Genomic DNA, 20,841 nt, shown 5'->3' on the forward strand with positions numbered 1-20,841 from the left:
GCTCTGCTGATCACTGTGGAAACCCGGGTGGCGGGGAACTCTGGAGGATGCAGAGCCCGGGGCGCGGGGAGGGGTGCTTGAGGGCTGGGGGGTGGAGGAGGTGTCGAGGCCCTGAGCTACCCAGGAGTTTTCACCAGAGGCAAAAGTCCATAACAGGCGGGCGGAGGGTGAGGCGGGGGAAGGGGACCGCTGGGGGGCACTGAGAAGCTAGGGGTACTCCAGAGGGGAGGCAAGGATACTGACTAGCCAGTGAAGGCGAGGAGGAGCGAAGGCGAGGGGAGGAGGCGCGGTGGGAGGAGGAGTAGAAGACAAAAGCCGAAAGCGAGGAGGGCGCCGACCGCACACTGTGGCCGGGAGAGGGACAGTTGGCTCCGCCAGCCGCGGGCGCTCTGAGACCCTAGCGCACGGGGCATCTGGGCGGACAGTTAGCATGGGGAAGGGAGGTAACCAGGGTGAGGGGAGCACGGAGTGCAAGACTCCGATGCCCACCTTCCGCTGGGAGGAGATTCAGAAGCACAACCTGCGCACCGACCGGTGGCTCGTCATCGACCGCAAGGTCTACAATGTCTCCAAATGGTCCCAGCGGCACCCGGGGGGCCACAGAGTCATCGGACACTATTCAGGAGAAGATGCTACGGTAAGGGTATGGGGGTGCCAGCCACCCTTGTCCACTGCAGGCCGATGTCAGGAACCCGGGGTTCCTGGGCGCCAAACAGATCTCCAGTTGTGAATGGAGCGCAGGACATCCAGGAGGGCAAGAAAGTGTACCTACTGCTCTCATCTCGCGCCTGGACTCGTCCTTCTCTGGGCCAGCTGGGCATACTTGGGCCAAACCTTTTGGACCCCGGCCTTAGCGCCTCTGTGGAAGTCCCATCAGTGGCAAACTGTGCCCGGTGCATGTTCACAAGTGCATACCGCGCGCCGGTCCAGCCGGAGCCAGGGACTCTCCCAAGGGGGCGATCCGGCCTTCGTGCTTTGGCGCTCCCCATGTGGAAAATGGCCACCCTTGGGCGCCTGTGAGCGGGCAGCCATATGTGGGTCTCTCCTGCCAGACCTGGGGGGCGGAGAAGGAAAGCTGGTTCCCAGCCAGGACTTGCTCCTGCTTGGACTCCTGTCTGAGAAAGTCCACAATGGCTGCCCGACAGAGACTGCCTAGTAGCTCAGGTTCCCACGCTCCCGAGGATTATCCCGACTCACTCCAAGTGCCAGGCTTCTGGGAAACCGGGTGGGTAATTGATGGAAGGCGGATGGATTGGCTTTTGCAAAGTCCAAGTCCAGAGGATGTCTAGAAGGTGAATTTGGTAGCACCAAGACTGGCTTAGCAACAGGTCCATCTGCCTCTGGGGTTACTCTCGGACATTCAACTCAATAGTCTCCTGTTTTTAAATCCTGTCAGGATCGCCCTTTCTTCTTGCACTCCTGGAGGTCGTTGGAATCTCAGGGGCCTCTCTGGAACCAAGACTGCCCTTCTTATGCACACCTAATGTGTAGCTCAGCAATTTCATAGAACCCCACCCCCAACTGTCAAGGATTGTGTAGTCGGGTGGGTAAGAGGACAAGCAATGTCAAGGAGGAAGATGGGGTGTTTTTGGCAGTGGTGGTGAACTGAAGGCAGAGGAAAAGATCGAGGCTGGAGAGATCTTGGGAAAGATGAGTGGGAAGAGGCAAGAAGAGGGATAAACTCAGAACTCATGGTCCACTGAAAGTCCAGGGTGCTGACCTGTTTGTGTACAAGTTTGTTAGTTTCAATTCGTAACTTCCGCCTCTTTTCTTCTCTTTGAGATCAGCCGAAGTAGCCATCCTCTAAACTAATCAATGGACTGGAGACTTTGGTGAACAGGATACAATCTTCCTCAAGACTGAGGCTTGACTGGCCGTATTCACAGTATTTAAAGCCTATTTCCCTTGATTGTGAACCCTGCTTAAGCATGGGACTGGTGATGCTAATCACAGTTTAGGTTGGTGTAAGATTTTCACACTCCTCCAGTGTCCTAGCTTGGACCTTTCCACACCGAATACCTTGGTTTCCCAGTGAGAAGATGTCCCAGCTTGTACGTAGGTGGAGGTCTTTCCACTGTTTTGTCGTGCTAGTCTGTGCATGACTCTGTAGGTGAATGTAAAAGGCTCTTTCCCTTACCAGGCTCTCCTCAAAACGTGCCCTAAAAAGTAAGTCGATGAATGTGATAGATTTGACCTGCTTATTCCATCTCATGAGATAAATAGGTTTTCTTGTGTGGAAGCTCAATTGAACAACAGCCTTGAACTTTCTAGTTTACTTAAGAAATCAGACATGTTTCATCCTTGTTTTGGAAGTTCTTAGTGTGTTTTCCCTGACCTGGTTTCTTCTAAATGTCTGTTCTCAGACCTAAGCCATCAGATACCTGAATGTCTTGTTCCTGCGTGCGAAAAACCTGACTTGCAGTTCGCTGCCAACCTCACTGTTTTCTGTATCGTTTTCATTGATTGCAAGTCTGGTCTCTGGGATGTTAATCGCCCCATAATAGGAAAGGTAAGGTGGTACTCAGTGTAGGCCGCAGATACAGTCATGGGGCGTGCCCCATGCATGCATAGTGTCTTCTGGTGGAGAGACCCCCATCTTTATCTCCACCCCCACCCCGGTGGAGGATAACGCTTGTCGTCAGCAGTGAGCAGCGGATGGACACAATGGGAAGCTAAGAGACAAGCAAAAGGAATGCAACAACTAGAGAAATGGAGAAGGAAACAAAGTAAATTGAAGCAAGCTCATTTGATGCCACAGCATCAAGGTTTACTGTCTTCCTAGATAAGATTTTTGGGGGCACAAAACACACTCCCTGGAGACAGAGTTGGAGGAGAGCTAGGGAAGCAGTGGTGTTTTCTTTGGCATCCCCCAGCCTTCTTTTCTTTTCTTTTTTTTTTTTCTTTTTAAACTGTCTGAGACCAGGTTGGAAAAAGGCCTTGGGCAATGTGGAGATCTTCAAAGGGATCTTCAAGAGCAGGAATCCCTCTCCAGGCTGTTTTGCAAGTAACTTTGCCCCTTTGCCCTTAGGGGCCTTGCCTTCTTTCCGAGAGCTTGAGGGGGAATGACCTGACACACTGAGGTTTGGCCCAGGCCTGAGGATATCTATCTGTGATGTCTTGACCTGGGATAGAAGGGGAGTGAGTACAGAAGTCAAGGAAGCCAGACTGAGTATAATCTAGGTATCCAGTGGAAATTTTTCTGTTTCTGAGGAAACACCTCAGAAGTGCTCACTTCTTCCCTAGAAGGATGGAGCACTTGTCACTTGGTCCTTCTGTAGTCAGACCCTGGCCTCACTTGTTCTAGTAAAAGTCACTCAGTATGGGTCTGGAGAGATGGCTCAGTGGTTAAGAGTACTGACTTCTCTTCCATAGGTCCCAGGTTCAATTTCCTAGCACATGGCTGCTCACACCTGTCTGTAACTCTAGTTCCAGGGGGTCTGACACCCTCACACAGACATACATGCAGGTAAAAAAACACCAACGAACATAAAACAGATACATTTTTAAAAAGTCACTTAGTGGCATGTGCCCAGAGCTCCAACTACTCAGAAGGCTGAAGCTAAAGGATCACTTGAACCCAAATTTTGAGGCCAGCCTGGGTACCATAGTGAGATTCTGTGACTAAAAACAATGTAATTTTTGCAGTTCACAAACCCATTGGAATATTATCTCATTTAATTCTCAGGTCAGCCCTGCCACTGGCCTGTGGTCAGTCCTGCTGCCGTCCTGAGTCTCAGAAACCCAGCTTAGGTGGTGGTCAGCCCTAGCCAGCATCTTCTGGCACCAAGCCCTCCAGCCTTACCTTCTGCTCTCTCTCCTTCCCCCTCCTTTCTATGTTTTTGGTCATTTCCTGCTGGTCCCCCAGAACTTCTCCTGTTTTAGATTTGGTGTAGGCACGAAGAGCTGTCTCCCATGCCCCATGCGAGTGTTTGCACGCTTCTTGGGAATCTGGTCATTGCAAAATGAGCCCCACGTGCATTTTCATCTTCAGCAGGAGCTCATCAAACATTCATTGAGCAGCGTCTCCATGGTTCCGAACTGGGCTCTGAGCAGGGCCTCAGTGCAAAGATGAATAATTCACAGACATGGCCTGCACCCACTGGATTTTTGTCTCTTTTTTTCTCTTTCTCAGGCTGGGCTTGAACCTAGGTGCTCCATGTCCAGACACTCACCTCTCCATCTATGCTTTTTGGCCTGTCTGCCTTGCTTACTTACCTCTTAGAGTCAAAGGAAGGCAAAGGGGACCACAGGTGGGTTCCGTCTTTCAGCCTTTCCTATCTATATTGCTCTTGTCAAAACGGAATTGTGCCTCTGTAGACAGGACAGGAGCACCAGGCTATAGAAAAGAGAACCTAAATTGGGAGTTTCTAGGCCTGGAGGGCAGCTTTTCTCCTTAGCTGAGTAGGAGCCGTTTGGTTGGAGAAGACTCCATATCCACCCCCAGCATTCCCTTGTAGTGGTTCTAATAAAATACAAATACAATTTGGGGAGATGGCTTAGTAGTTAAAATGCTTGCTGCCCGATAGTGAGAATGAAGCTTGGATCCCAGAACCCACATAAATACCAGGTGTGAGTGGCAGCTGATTTGTAACTCTAGCCTCTGAATGCAGAAGGGATGGGATTTCCCCAGAGCAAGCTGGCTGGCGAGACCAACCATGCCAATGTACTCTGAGTCTGATTGCCAAGCCCTGGTTTGGTGAATAAAGTGGAAAAGCAATTGAGGATGATTCTCAACATTGACCTTGGGCCTCCACCTACGTGCACATGTCTGTACGTGCACACATGCAAAAACATACGCACACATAAATGAAAAGGGGGGAAATGGCATCACACCTCCATACCCGCTCTATCTCTGTGGGGACTTATTTCTTGTGCAGCCAGGGAAGTCCACACATCCTGTGTTACCAGATATTCTCTCCCCAGGGGCTCATGGGCCCTGCTCATGCTGCCTACCTATTCATCCTCTTCTCCTTGGAGGGGACAAGACCAGTGGACTTGGTGCTCTGCCTGCACCTGTGTGCTGCAGAAAGGAAGTCAGGAACCAATATCCCTGGTGTCTGCCATCTTTTTAAATCTCTGCCTGTGAACTCCAGGGTCCCTCCTGCCTTGCACAGTCATCGAAGAACACTGTGTGCCTTACTTATTGAGCCTGTACTTATCAAATCCTGGACTCAATTCATGGATGTGGAAAGATACCGTATTTAGCTGTCCTGTGCAGAAGAGCCTGGGCACAGTCAGAAACAGGCTTGGGGAGCTTCAGCAGGGTGTGAGGACAAGAGCAGTGAGTTCTACCCGGAGGTGGCAGGGGCAGAGGCTGTGCCTAGAGAAGGCAGCTGGATGGCTGCAGAAGGAGGAAGAGCAGACAATCGGCAAGCGCAGAGCCTAAGGATCTGGGCCTCTGAGCCCACCAGGTGCCCGTGCAGACCTCCTCTGCACCTGAGTGCCACGTTTTCACCTTCCCAGAGTCTTGGCCTGCTTCCTAGAAAGACTTGGCTTCTCTCCCTGTCAGAGAAGGAGAGCCCGCTTCTAACCCTGGTTCCAAACTCATCATTTGGGTTGGCTGGTCTTGCCTTGCACTGTGGCCCGCTCTGCAACTTGACGTTCCTCTAACCAGTCAACTGTTGGGAACCATAGTGTTCAAGGCACATCTATGGCCCCTTGAAGCAGAGACGTCTGAAGAGATCAGTTCCCAAAGAAGACTTTGTCCTAACAGTAGAAGGATCAACAGTCAGTCCTAGCCCAGGCTTTGCCCAGCCAACTCCTAGACCTCGTCTCATCAATAAACCAGGACCCGAAAGGCTAGGATGTCACTCGGTAATGTATTTAGCCTGAGTTTCGTTCCTAGTACCACACAAACAAATGTCTACAAAAAGATCTGCCTCTCAGTGGACAGTGGCCGATGACTGTGGTCACGCCTGTGGCTCTCTCCTAGCTTAGGAAATGACAGCTAGACCAGCCCGATGGTGTGAGTGCCTAAAATGATGTTTCAGAAGTATCTACTGGGATATATATATATATATATATATATATACAGCCGGGCGACAGTGGCGCACGCCTTTAATCCCAGCACTTGGGAGGCAGAGGTAGGCGGATCTCTGTGAGTTCAAGACCAGCCTGGTCCACAAGAGCTAGTTCCAGGACAGGCTCCAAAGCCACAGAGAAACCCTGTCTTGAAAAACCAAAAAAAAAAAAAAAAAAAAAACCCGACAGAGGACAGAATCTACCCTGGACTACAGGGTGGAAGCTCATCCTGGAATAGAGGGTTCACAGCCACTGGACCCTGGGGTTCTTCAAGTCTTGAGAGCTCTCTTGTGAAGCAGGTGTATGGTGGCGGTCACAACAGGCTAGATGTGGCTCTTTCTCCTGTAGGTGACAGGCTTTACAGTGAGCATGCCACACAATTTTGTGTGTTTGTTTTTTGAGGATTTTATGTACTTCAGGCTAGCTTCAAACTCACCTTGTAACCGAAAGCAGCTTGAACTTTTGTCTCCACAGCTTAAACTTCTGTTTATGCCAGGGCCTTGTGCACACTAGGCAATCACTGTCCCAGCTGAGCCTTATCTGCAGTTTATGTACGTATGTATGTGTATGAATATACATACATATATATAGGCATGTGAGGTGTGTGTGTGTGCATTTGAAGGCCAGAGTTGATATCAGGTACTTTTCTGCTATTATTGTCCACTTTATTTACTGAGGTAGGATGTTGCTGTGGGAATCTCTTGTCTCCGTCTTCTCAGCGCTGGTGTAGTTTGCATTTATGTGAGTGCTGGGGGTTCCTATGCTCATACTTGTGTGGCAAGCACTTAATCCCCAGCCCCTCAGTTGGTGACGCTGACGTGGGTATGAAGGAAAGGAAACAGAGAAGCCTGTTTTCTGATGTGTCACTGGGGAGAGTTTCTGACAGGTAACGCTGAAGCAGGTGCTCCAGCTCCCGCATGAGTGTGGGAAGGGACTTGATGTGCTCTAGAGACTGCTGTGCTGGCCAGAACAGTGTGCTGGTCCCACGGGGCACTCATTTTTTGAGCTGGTAAGAGGCGTTCCTGGAGGCAGGTGATCTAGACTGCAGTCTGGCTTCGCTCCCCAGCATTCAGGACCTCACTGCCTGGGAGCTTTGAGGCGCCGAAGGTCCTGACTTCTTTCTTGGCATGTGGCTAATGTCCCTCACCTAATTTCAGGGGGCTGAGGTTGTCCCAGAGCCCTGTGCAAATGGCTAAGGAGGAACCAAGGTTAAGACAGGGTTGTCATTTGCTCCCTTAGCTGGAGGCATCCTGGATGGAGGGGGTGGTGTGTGGGGGCAGGAGGGGCTGAGGTGAATGAAGGCACTTGCTAGCCACCAAACTTTACCTTTCAACCAGTGGAGAGGCATCTTATTGGGGACTTCTTGTCTTTTGTGAGGGGACCCAGGGGACCAGGCCCACGCCTTGACTTTGGCAACTCTTGCTGGTCTTTCTTTTTTTTCTTTTTCGAGACAGTGTTTCTCTGTAGCTTTGGTGCCTGTCCCGGAACTAGCTCTTGTAGACCAGGCTGGCCTCAAACTCCCAGAGATCCGCCTGCCTCTGGGATTAAAGGCGTGCGCCACCACCGCCCAGCGTGCTGGTCTTTCTTTTTGAGAGTCTGTCTAGTTTTGTTTTTGTTTGTTTGCTTTTATTTCTTGTAGAGAAGCCTGAGGCTAGCAGAACTGGTCCACCCTCCTCACTGCCTGCCTGAGGCTCCTGAGAGCAGGCTTCTCTCTTTGAAAGACCCTTGGTTTTGATCTGATCCCTTGACTTCCCCTTCAGATAGGGGAGGTTTATTTTGTTTGTTTTTAAATGCTGCTCGTCCATCTTCTTGAACAAAATCTTATTTTGTGGTCACATGATGGCCTTGCTGGGATTACTGATTTGACCCTCTTTCTAAAGGCAGAGGCTGAAAGCTGAAGAAAACTGCCTCCTCTAAGCCGAGAGTCACCAATAGTCACGTTTGACTCCATTGCTTTCTCCTATGTGTAGACAAATTAAGTTGTATCAAAGCCAGGTCTGGTGGTGCATGCCTTTAATCCCAGTGCTCAGAAGGTAGGGGCAAGAGGATAAGGATTCCAGGCCAACCTTGGTTACACAAGTTTGAGGCCAGTTTGTGCCACGTGATACACTGTCAAAAGAGCCAATCGGGGTGGGCAAGATGAATCTTCAGTTAGTCCACTTGCCTCCAAACCTGGTGACCTGGGTTCAGTCCCTGGGACCTATATGGTGGATGGAGAAAATGGGCAATGCAAACATTGTCCTCTGACTTCCACTTCTGCTGAGTATGCACACAAGTAAACACATATAAAAAAAAATACGAAGTAAAACAGGCTGGAGAGATGCCCAGTGGTTAAGAACACTGCTGTTCAGAGGACTGGGTTCATTTCCCAGCGTCCACAGCTAACAACTCTCTGTAACTCCAGTTTCAAGGGATCCAGTGCTCTCTTCTGACTTTCTTGGGTTCCAGGAACACACATAATATGCATCCCTATATGCAGACAAAATTCTCATTCACATAAAATAAGTAAATCTAAAGAAATTTTAGAAGTAAAGCAGCAAGAATGTTGCGGAATCCTATAACGTGCCCCCAAGTCCTTGAGCATCCTCTCCCAAGCATGAGGATGTTATCTGAAATCATAATTCTGCTGTCACATTCGCAGAAATAATTAGAGGCAGGAGCTGAGGTTCGTCTTTGTTTGCCTAGCATGCTGCTGGATTCAGGCCCAAGCATTGCATAAACCAGGCACGGCGGCACATGCCTGTGTCCCAACACTTGGGAGATTAAAGCAGGAAGATAAAGGTTATCTTTGGCTACATAGGAGCTTAAAGGCCAACCTGGATGGCACGAAACCCTGCCTTGAAAAGTTAATAATCCCCACTGGTTCAAAAACTCAGTGCCCACTTTTGTTTTCACATCTGCCTCCCAAAAGTCTTGTGTAACATCTGTTTTCCTTCCAAACAGGAGCCTTTCTAGTGAAAGCCTGTGGTTCATGCGTGTCATGTGGTTCATATGATGTCTCCATTTAGACCATTGTCCCACACTTACGTCTCCCTGCCTCACTATGTTGATTTCATATGGCTTGTTCAACTCAATCCTGCAGTGCCTCAATTTGAATGAGTGGTGGGAAGCAGGATAAACGTGAAACTGGAGGGAGCATCCAGTTACACACCTTGGAGCATCCGGAGCATCCAGTTACACACCCTGGGGCATCATCTGGAGCAGACTCACCTCCAGGAGAGATGCATGATTTTGTGGAGATGATCTTTGTCATTGTCTGTGGGAAAAAAAGCTGGTAGAAACACTTCCCACATGGTGATGAGTTGCCTCCTTCATTCTTCTGCGCATTTTCTAATGTTGCCAGAATTAATCATATTTTTGCTTCATCTTCGGAACAAGAAAGGTTAAAATGCAGAACATAATAGTAACGTTAGAGGAATTTGCAAGCTAATGAAAATAAAACAAGGCATAACCTATGCCTTTATTTTTTTTCAAGATTTATTTATTATGTATGCAAAATTCTGCCTCCATGTAAGCCCACACGCCAGAGAAGTGCCAGATCTCATTACAGATGGTTGTGAACCACCATGTGGTTGAACTCAGGACCTTTGGAAGAGCAGCCAGTGCTCTAAACCACTGAGTCATCTCTCCAGCCCCTAACCAATGCCTTTAGCAATAGTTTAGTTTCCCCAACCCTGTGGCAGGGTTTTCAGGAATTATTTTACATGGCTTTATTTTATCTTTCTTCCTGTTACTGTTGAATATCATCTAAGCACATTTTCAGAATGTTAGGGATCCAGCTGAGGGCCTTGATCATGTTGGGCAGGCATTTTTATCACTGAGTTAAACCCCCGCCTTGGGTCTTCTTCCTTCAGTGGTAATTGTGACCATGTGGATAAGGAGATCTCCGGAGTGGTGGGTGGTGTACTTTGTGGAAGACACTCAGCACAGGAGCGGGCCAGGACTGTCTTCTCGGAGTCCGGTGCCTACCTGCTACATCTCCCTGAAGTCTTGTCTGTCCATAGACCCTTGGCCAGCTCAGCAGGCCTGGTGCCAGTGCAGAAGCTCAGGATGGTTCCTGTTTGCTGTTGGAGACCTGTAATGGGAATGTTTCCGGGGGCTGAGTCTGGAGTGAGCCCTTACCACTGGGTCTGGGCGGAGATGCTGCTCAGCACCATCCTTCCTGCAGACGGTTGGGGCTCAGCTTTACCGGCTGCTTCTCTGCTTTCCAGGATGCCTTTCGTGCCTTCCACCTGGACCTCGACTTCGTGGGCAAGTTCCTGAAGCCCTTGCTGATTGGTGAGCTGGCCCCAGAGGAGCCCAGCCTGGACCGTGGCAAGAGTGTAAGTGGGACTTGGTGGGAGTTGGACGAGGCCGATGAACGGCAGGGGTGAGAGTACTTTCTCCCCAGGACCCCACTGTCAGGGCCGCGGCAGGAGAGTCTTCCAGCCTGTCCAGGAGACCCTGAGCACCGTAGGTCAGGGAGGACCTTAGAGTGTCCCCTGGGAGTCTCTGGTTGGGTGACAGTTAATGGCATCCCCTCTCTCCCCCGCTGGTCTCTTTGCCCCTTGTTTCAACCAAGCTGCCAGGTGTTGGTCTGGTACTCGACTATGTAAGAAAGGGCAGAAATGGTGAGACAGTATCAGCTAATGAAGTGTGGTTGTTTGTTTAGAACGAGTCACTTTGAGAAAGACTAACCGTCATTTACTCCTTTGTCACTGAGACAGGCCCCACGGAGTGCTGGGCTTTTAAGTCATTGAGTCTGATGCCCCACTGAGCGCTGGGCTTTAAGTCATTGAGTCTGATGCCCCACTGAGCGCTGGGCTTCAGTCACTGAGTCTGATGCCCTGCTGAGTACCGGACTTCAAATGACAGTATGTAAAAAGAACTCCCCTGGCCTCACCACCTGAGTGTTGGGTGGTGAAGCAGCTTCTAGACCAGACCTGGCATGCGTGTGCGATGGAACTGTGTAGAGCCGCATGTTTCAGAGTTTCCCTAACCCTTGAGGGTTCCTTGTTCTCCCCTCAATCCTCACCTTCGTCTACTAGAGTCCCCTATGGAGCCTAGGCTTCCCCTAGCCCTAAGTGGGGCTGAGGGGACCCATCCCTGTGTCCGGAGCCTGTTGGCCTGGCATCTTGTAGGGTCGGCTGGTTCAGGTCCTCAGAGGCACACCATGATCTCAGAGTATCCCTTCAACAGGCATACTACGTGTGGCCTTGGTGCCAGCAGGAGAGGGCTAGCCACCAACAGCTGTGCCTGTCCTAAGGAGATGGCATCTCCAACTGCCATCCAGGGCAGAGACGTTTCTTGAGGGAAACCAGACCAGGCTGGCCCCTTCTGCTCCCTTCCTGGGCTGGAGTGATTCTTTCCTAGCCTCCACCCCAGGGCCCCAGCAAAGCCTGGCAGGACACAGGCTCTTTCCTGACCTGGATTCTTGGTTGGTCCTCCATAGAGGACTCTCTGCCTCCCTGGCCCCTATGCTCCACACTCACTGTGGCTTCTCTGGCATCCTCAGTGCTCATAAGCAGGAGCCATCCTGTACCTGCACAGAGTCAGGTAGTGAAAGGTGCAAGTGCTCTCTTCTGAGGCGTGGTGGTCGGTGGTGTGGAGAGCAATTGCACTGTTGTAAAGCTACCCTCGCCAGCCAGTTCTAGGACGTTCAATGTCGTGTCCACCAGGCATTCTATGACCTTCACAATAGCTCCTCACTCCCTGCAGTCCCTCACAAACACCGTTCCACTGTCTCTAAAGCTTTTGACCCCTCCAGGCACCTCATGCTGTAATTTGTCCTTTACAAAATTGGATTGGTGTAAACTGGGTGGTGGCGGCACACGCCTTTAATCCCAGCACTTGGGAGGCAGAGGCAGGTGGATCTCTGTGAGTTCAAGGCCAGCCAGGTCTACTGAGTGAGTGCCAGGACAGGCTCCAAAGCCACACAGAAACCCTGTCAACAACAAAACAGAGTTGTATTAGTATATATTTTCATTGATTTTGTTTTCTTTATTGTTTTGACATAGGGTCTGATGTAGCCTTGAGCTCCCGATCCTCCTGCTTTGCCCCCCTCTCAAGTGCTGGGATTACAGGTGTGGGCTGTCACATCTGGCAACTAGTATATATTGACTGTACAGAATAATAGGCTTCATTATAACATTTTAATGCAAACATCTGTCCTTTTATAACTGTCCTGTTTCATTTGGCATAAAGTTCATTTGTTATAGTACACATTGTAGCAATGTGCCAAATTTTCTTTTGTTTTTAAGGCTGAGCAGTCTATGTCCAGAACATAATCATGTGTACTCAACCTGCAGGCTAACACAAAATTATAAACTTACGTAAAGCATTACAGTGTGTGTATGTGTGTGTAACTTGAATTAGGAAAAGTTCTCAAGTACAGACTTTGTAGATGACAACATTGTGTTGCAATGTCAGAAGGATAGCTAGACCTGGAACTTAGCTCCTCATTCATCACTGGATATTTGGATTCTTTCTACTTTTAAAAAAGTGTGTGTGTGTGTGTACGTGTGAATGCCTACAGAGGCCCAAAGAGGGCATCAGATCCCCTGGAGCTGTGAGAACAGGCAGCTGTGAGGGGCCCTACATGGATGCTGGAAACAGAACTCCAGTCGTCTGTGAGAGCTACACTCTTAACCACGGAGCCATTTCTCCAGCTCCTGTTTCTGTTTTTTGCCTGTTGCGAATAACACCTCTGAGAGCATTGGTTTGGAGATACAGCTGCTTACTATTGGTGATTGTGGTGATTATTATCACACGGGGTTATAGGAGGCCATTTTTACCCACATACAGTGTCCTTGGAGCATGTTGTCCCATATCCAACTCCCCTCCCAAACCCCTCCTTCTACCTTCTTTAGTCCCTTAATTTTTTAAAACCTTTATTTTGATTTTATGTGTTTGAATGTTCTGCTGCGTTTGTCATCATGTGCATGCAGTTCCCCTGGAGGCCAGAAGAGGCTGTTGGATGTCCCTAGGGCTGGAGTTAGAGACAGTTGAGAGCCACCAATTGGATGCCAGGAATCGAACCCTGGTCCTGTGGAAGAGCAGCCAGTGCTCTTAACTACTGAGCCATCGTTCCAGCCCTATTAATCCCTCTTGTTCCCGTAAAGCTTTATTTCTAGTTCAGTGTCATTTGTACATATAAGATGTTATCTACCTATAAAATCCACGAGAGAACTGAGCAAGCACAAAATATTTGTCTTTCTGAGACTGGCTTAATTCACTTAGTATGATTAAAAGCACAAGCTTTTGAGTCCAACTTTGTCTTCTGCCTCTTATCCAGCTGTGACATAATCTTTAGTAATAGTGGCTGTTCCTGGATTGGGTGGCTGGGATCACACAAGGTTCAAGGTGCTTACCACAACTCCAGTGTGTCCCGTGCTTGAGTGCCTGTTTTCCTGGCGGGTCTAGTGGCTGACTCCTTTCTGTGTCCTCGCTTAACAGTCCCAGATCACCGAGGACTTCCGGGCCCTGAAGAAGACTGCCGAGGACATGAACCTGTTCAAAACCAACCACCTGTTCTTCTTTCTCCTCCTGTGCCACATCATCGTCATGGAAAGCATCGCCTGGCTCACCCTCTCACACTTTGGCAATGGCTGGATTCCTACCCTTATCACCTCCTTCATCCTCACTACCTCTCAGGTGAGGCCTGACACCCTCTTGACCACGATCTGAACATTCCCACCCTTCAGATCCCTCGTGACTGTTTGCTGATGCTGCAATGACATTCACAGCCCTCTTTCCCCAGGCCCAAGCTGGATGGCTGCAACACGATTATGGCCACCTTTCTGTCTATAAGAAATCCATATGGAACCACATTGTCCACAAGTTCGTCATCGGCCACTTAAAGGTAAGTAAAGGCGATGACTTGGTGAGGAAATCACCTGGGAAGACCCGAGTTTGATACCCAGAACACATGTAAAAATGCTGATTATGGTGTCTCGTTCTTGTAATACCAGCGCTAGGGAGGCAGAGACAGGAGGGATCCTAGGACCCACTGGCCAGGCAGTGTGATCTACATGCTGAGCTCCAAGTCAGTGCAAGACTCTGTCTCAGAGGAGGTGGACAGTGTTTCTGAGGATGCCACCTAAAACTGCCCAGCCTCCACGTGCGCGGTGCCTTCCCTCAAACATGTAGCTTCATGTGCACGCACATTGAAATTGGGGGAGACTGGAGAGTAGAGGGGACTATCAGCAGCCTGGTGATCACCCTATGAGATCAATTCTCTGTGAATGGAAAATATCCCAAGTTAGACACATACGTAATTCCCCTCGTCCACCAAACCTCACTGCTTAGCCATGGAGGGCCGTGCAGGGTGTTGGTTGTTTAATGATCTGTGGCTGGCTGCCACACAATCAAAAGCCGTTGTAAATCAGGAATTGCAAATCACCTCTACTGTCATTTTTAGATAAGTCCTCAGTGAGTGATATCAAACTGTTTAATACTTAACCAATCTAAAGGACTGAAGTTGTTTAAAATGGAGACAGTGAGTTGGTTCTGCACCGGATGGGGCCGTGCCCCACGGGAGAGGAGTTGAGTCTACAAAGCTAAGCTTGCCAATGAGCTTGAGCTGATCTGACAGGTGCTGCCTGTTTGGGAAATCATTTCTTGTCATCTGTACTCATCGCTGTAACAAGATGCACACTGTAGGAGAGGGAGGACTTCTTTCAGTGTTTGTGGTTTCAGAAGTGACACTCCACAGCCCTCAGTTCTGTCAATTCTGGGCCCATGGTGAGGCAGAAGCCGCTGGTAGAAGCTACTTAACTCAAGGCAAGCAGGAAGAAGACTGTGAGGAAGAAAGGCACCAAACAAGCCTTCAAAGTTGTGGCCCCTTCCATTGATCTACTTCTTCCATCTCCTCAGGTTCCTCCTGACTACTAAAATTGTGCCATTGGCATGGGACTGAGGGTTCAGCCTGCAAGTTCATGGAGCTGTGCCAGGCTCAAACCATAACATACTCTCTCAAACAAACCCCACTGCCTCCCATAGTCGGTCCATCCCAATAGCATCTCGTTGCTTCCTCAGAAAAGCTAGGTCCCCAAGACTTTTACCCTCCTGTCTTCAGCTGCGGAGGAGCCCTGTGCCCAGGTTAAGTATCTCTGCTCTCTGGCCATGACCCCACTACGCTCTTGATTTGCTATTGGGCTGGATTGTGAGTGAGCCAGCAATAATCTGCTCAGCAGTTCCCCAGCTAGCAGTTTGCCTGGCCCTGAGCCTCGAAGGACTGGGAACCGGACTCTTCCCAGAACCTCAGGAGGGTGTCCACACAAGGCCTTTGTTTTATTTTGCAAAATCCTCCTCTGTGTAGGAAAGAAACATTTTACCCACTGCTCCTGTTCTCCCCATGCCACGAACAAAGATGGACTGTGTCTATTTCCAGGTTCTGGTCCTGAGGGCCTTTCCTGCCTCAAGGCCTTGGAGTCCTTGAAGGACAGCTTGAAACACAGCTCTTGCATCAGACAAAGGCAGAGCAGAGGGCTGGCTTCTCTATAGAGCATTTGCTTCTGAAATTGGAACTCTGGGGGCTGGGAATATAACTCAGCTGGTAGAATGCTAGCTGAGCATCTTGAAGCAATGGCTTCATCCCCAGCACCATATAAACTGGGTGTGGTGGTGTTCTCTCTCTCTCTCTCTCTCTCTCTCTCTCTCTCTCTCCCCCTCCCTCCCTCCCTCCCCTTTATTTTAGACATGGTCTCACTATGTAGCCCTGATTGACCTATTATTCCCCATATAGATCAGACTGGCCTCAAATTCATGGAAGTCCACCTGCCTCTATCTCCTGAGTTCTGGCATTAAAGGCATATATTACCAAGTCTGGCTAATATATCATTTTTTAAATGATCAAGCCTTTAACCACAGAACGCTAAAACATAAAATAGTCTGTTAAAAATATTTTAAATAGAAGTATTTTATTTTTATCAAAACAAAATCAGCTATGCCTTTCCTTTGTTAAGAAAAAAACTTTGTGATGCTGGGGATTGAACCCAGGGCCTTGCACATGCTAGGTAGGGAACTGCTCTGCCACCAAGCTACAACTATTTAAGTGTCTCAAGCTCAGAATTTCTCACTTGAAAGCAAGACGAGCACCAAAGTAGATTCTGAACGTATTATAGATGCAGTTGCCAGAATGCACACTGGCAAAAGAAAAACTTCTGCCCCAGGCTGTTGATCCAGTGACCCAGCCCTGCTGGCTGTTCTTGTGCTGAAGTGTGGTGTGCATCCTATGACCTAGTCCTAGTACTCGGGAGGCCAAGGAGGTCTGAGTACAGCCCGGCCTCAGATAAGCCTGTCGCCTCTTGGCTCACCACTGCCTACCCACCTCCCCGCCCCTGGCCCAGTCCAGCAGCTGCCTTGGAGCAGACACCAATCGCCCCTTATTCTGAAAACATGGAATCCTCAGACAGATGCTGCTTCTCTGTCCCGTAGAGGAGGAATTGCTGAAGGATAAGTAGAGCTTTGCCTGGTGAAGAATCGGAGAGACCAAAGCAGGGCTGCTAGCATGAAAAGTCGAAATATGGTGCCTGGTCCCAAGTCCAGGGAGGGAGTGTGCGCAGCCTCGATGACTCTCACTCCTCGCTCCACAGATATCTCTAGGTCGGTGCGCTGTCTGCTGAAGCCAGATTCTTACAGTCCTTGCTCCTAGGTGTCTCGTGTCAGGGCTTTTTCCATCCGATGCTTCTCTTGGGAATTTTGTTCCTTTCGGCTTCCAATGTGAATGCGCGTCATTTGACTCCTTAAACCTGGGAGCTTTCCCACTCTGCTGTGCTGCTTTTTGCTGGGATGGGTTTCGAAGCCTGCTGCCTGCCGGGGCCTGAGGTCACTGCAAAGGCCGCGCTGTTGCTCGTTGTTGCCACCCTTGCTGTCAGTGTTCAGAAGCCGTGTTTGTATCTGAAACTCACTTCTCCAAGTGAGAAACTTGTGTGGAGCAAATAGACTTTTTGCAGATGGTCAGACCCTACCAAAGCACAGAGCCATCTATGGGTCAACGGTTTACCTGCTCCTGAAGGGACAGAAAAGACCTGTGTTTTACTTGGGCCACCTGGCAAGTTTGTTGAATGACACACCTGAAGAAGGCTTTAAGAACTGGTGCCATAGCAACCTGTGGCATTCAAATAAATACATAAGTCCCCTTTCTGTGCTTCCAGTGTTGTGGGACTAGGATGCCATCTAAATGTTTGCTCCTCCTGGATGTCAGTTAGTGTTCACTGAAAGGGAATCATGATAGGCAACTGAGATACATTCCCATCCTGAGAAAACTTGGGATCTCTCCCCCCCCCACACACTCAATTGCCTTTATATTTTTTGTAGACTTATATTAATTTTTTTCAGCCTATACGATTTGTTGAAAATTTAAGATTTCACTAGGACATTTTCACCCAATTGTACAAGATACTTGTTCACATTCCTCCTTTACCACCCCCCTTGCTGCCTTCTCCCCTCAATGCTGGTTCCCTCTCCTTTCCAGATGATCTCACTTCTACCTTCGTGTCTTCATCTTTAAATCTAGAGTCCATATCTAAGAGAAAATGTGTGGCTTTTGTCTTTCTGAGTCAGGCTTATTTCTCTTAACGTGATCTCCAGTTCTGCTCCTTTTCTGCAAATGTCATAATGTCATGGCTGAATCATATTCTGTTGTCTATATACCTTGTTTCCTTCACTTGTTCATCCACTGAAAGGTGCCTGGGCAGATTCCACACTCAGATTTTATTATTCATTATTTATTTATATCATGTCACAGGTGGCTCAGGATGGTCTCCGGCCTAGCTGGAGCTGACCTTGAACTCCTCATCCTCTTGCCTCTACCTCGCAAGTGCTGGGATTACAGGTGCGAGCCACCTTGTCCAGGAGAGTTGGCTGTCCTTTGTAGAGCTTCAGTGATCAGGAGTATCATGTGCTGTCTGACAGTCTGTCTGTTATCTATCCCAAGAGTGGTAGAGTTGGGTCATGTAATAGTTTTTGGCTTTGTTTTTTGAGGAATCTTTATACTGTTTTCCGTAGTAGCTGGACTCATCTACTTTCCCACCAGCGCCGAATCAGTACCCCCAAACACACACACACACACACCACACTACACACACATCACACACACACACCACACACACACATACCATATACACACATACCACACACACACACACCACACACACTACACAAACACACACACCACACACACACACACACACCACACACTACACACACATCACACACACACCACACACACACACCATACACACACATACCACACACACACACACCACACACACTACACAAACACACACCACACACACACACCACACACACTACACAAACACACACCACACACACACACCACACGCATACACACACACACACACACACGCTTCTTCAGCAGCATTTTTTGCTCGTTTTCGCGGTGGTGCCTGGGACGATGCAGTCTCAGCGTGGTGATTCGCATCTCCTTTGTTGCCAAGGAACATGTCTTTTGTCATAGACTAGCCATTTGTACTCACTTTTCAGGCATCATCATCATCAATTCATCAGTCTACTCATTGAATGGATTATTTATTCTCTTGGCATATCCTGTTGTAACCTTCTTCTGCATTCCTCCCCTGTCGGATGAATAGTTGGCAAAGCTTGACTCCCTTCCCGTCTCATCACTAGCAATTGTTTCAGTTCGGTGCCTCCACACTTGCCCATTCTGGCTGTGTCGGGTCAGAAAACGGCTGCCTGTGCCTAGACAAACGGCTGCCTGTGCCTAGACCTTCAAGTGTTTCCTTTTGTTTCAGGTGTTACATGGAAGCCTTTGACCCATGGGAAAAGTTTAGATAAATAGTGGTTTTGAGACATAATACACACAGAGAGCCATTTGCTCACTTAAAGTGAACGCTGGGCATAATTGAGGGAGCATTCAAAGATTATATATCTCGCGTACAATTGTAGAGCATCTTCATCACCCACTGAATAAGCCCCCACAATCTCCAGCCACCCTCCAGTATCCCAACCCTGTTTCCTCATCGCTGCTCGCTCCCATCCCTGGTTAGCCATCAGCTTTCTTCCACTGAGCTTCACGTCAGTGAGATTATGAACTGTGGGAATTTTGTTTTTTGGGTTTTTTTTTTTTTTTACTAGCTTCTTTCACTCGGTAGTTCTGGGATCACTCGTGCTTATATCATGTGTTAGTGGTCCATTCTTTTCATTTATTTCTGAATTTATTAACTGGGGAGGGGGCAGCGCAGCATATATGCAGAAGTCAGAGACAACTTCGAAGAGTGGCTCTCTCCTTCTACCATACGAGTCCCAGAGATCAAACTCGGGTCCTCAGGCTTTGGGGAAGGCACCTTCAGTCACTGAGCCATCCTATTCGCTGCCATTCCTTCTCATGGTTTAGCTAAACCATCCTGTTATATGGGTATCACATTGCAGTTCCACTTCGTGGACATTTGACTCGTTTCTGTCATGGTTGTTATTGAATCAATCTCTCTCTCTCTCTCTCTCTCTCTCTCTCTCTCTCTCAGAAGTGGCAGGGCTATCATCTGATTTCCAGGGACTCCAGGTATGATCCCCATCTGTGATGGAGAAGCCAGTCATTTGTGTGGGAAGTAACAGGACCTGGTTCCTAACAAGACCTATCACCGCAAGATCAAAGGCCCACTGACCTTCGTGGCTCACCTCACTCCTCTCTGCTTACAGGGTGCCTCCGCCAACTGGTGGAACCATCGACACTTCCAGCACCATGCCAAGCCCAACATCTTCCACAAGGATCCAGACATAAAGAGCCGGCACCTGTTTGTCCTTGGCGAGTGGCAGCCCCTTGAGGTATGAGTGAGGGGATGGCTTTGGTTAGGAGGTGTCATGGGAGGAAAAAAGGAGTCCTGTAGGGTCAGCATTCAGCCGGGACATCCGCACCTTCTGCTGCTCAGAACCCTTTCCTGTTCGCCCCGAGTTAGCCCAGCTGCAGGCTACGTAGAATGGCCTTTCTTGAGAGAACTGGACACAGAACCTCATGAGTAGGCTCAGTGCATTCGTCCCTTCTGCCCACAGGAAACTGGGTCAAGTTTTTCAAGAATGCAGAATCCTAGGCCTCCATGATGGTCCAGTGGGCCAGTCTGTGTGCAGGAAGCGTTATCTGGAGAACAGCAGCCTGTTCAAGCCGCCCTTAACAGTAGATGGGAAAGCAAGGCTCAGACAGAAGACAGGAAGTGTCAGAGGGTCTGGTCTTTCACCAGTTAGTCCAGGATAAGCCTTCAGATCTTTGCTAGAACACTTCCTTCTATTTGCTCACACTTATTTTACTATCATTTTATTTTTTTATTATAAATATAGGACATACTTGGTATAAATATTGAAACAGTATAGCAATGTATATTCAGTGTTTTATCTTTATTACCTCTTGGCCTCAAGTTTATGGACCTAATAATAACCACTGTTAGTGAGAAGCTAGATAGCTTTGTAAGTGCCTGCTACTAACCTTGTCTCCAGCCCTCACCGTCTTCTGTGTGTATGTGAACATCTGTCTTCGTTAGGGTTTCTATTGCTGTGAAGGGAGAAAGGAAGACGTTTCATTGGGGTTGGCTTACACCTTCGGAGGTTTCGTCCATGATCAGCATGGCGAGAAGCATGGCAGACATGGTGCTGGAGGAGCTGAGAGTTCTCTATCTTGATCCGCAGGCAACAGGAAGTAAACTGACCTGTGCTTCTGAGACCTCAGAACCTGCCTCCAATGACACACTTCCTCCAACGAGGCCACACTGCTTCCTAATAGTGCCACTTCCTGTCTGTGGGGGCAGTTCCTATCCAAACTGCCATACCATGCATCTACCTCTTTCTTTAGAAACAAAACGGGAATAACGT

General features: G+C 48.9%; 1 protein-coding gene across 1 annotated transcript in view; it reads left to right on the top strand.

The window, feature by feature from the left end:
• Nucleotides 1-308: 308 nt before the first annotated feature.
• The window catches only part of Fads2 (fatty acid desaturase 2), a 39,882-nt gene continuing 19,349 nt past the window's right edge, over nt 309-20,841 (top strand). Inside the window, exons 1-5 of the mRNA XM_041660879.1 lie at nt 309-637; nt 10,233-10,343; nt 13,456-13,653; nt 13,760-13,861; nt 19,681-19,806. Of these exons, the coding sequence (XP_041516813.1) occupies nt 431-637; nt 10,233-10,343; nt 13,456-13,653; nt 13,760-13,861; nt 19,681-19,806 (744 nt within the window). The 5' untranslated portion in view covers nt 309-430. The remainder of the gene's footprint in view (nt 638-10,232; nt 10,344-13,455; nt 13,654-13,759; nt 13,862-19,680; nt 19,807-20,841) is intronic.

This window comes from Microtus oregoni, unplaced genomic scaffold (genome assembly GCF_018167655.1).
Source record: "Microtus oregoni isolate MIOR12 unplaced genomic scaffold, Mior012 000012F_ref0000307, whole genome shotgun sequence".
Taxonomy (NCBI): Eukaryota; Metazoa; Chordata; class Mammalia; order Rodentia; family Cricetidae; genus Microtus; species Microtus oregoni.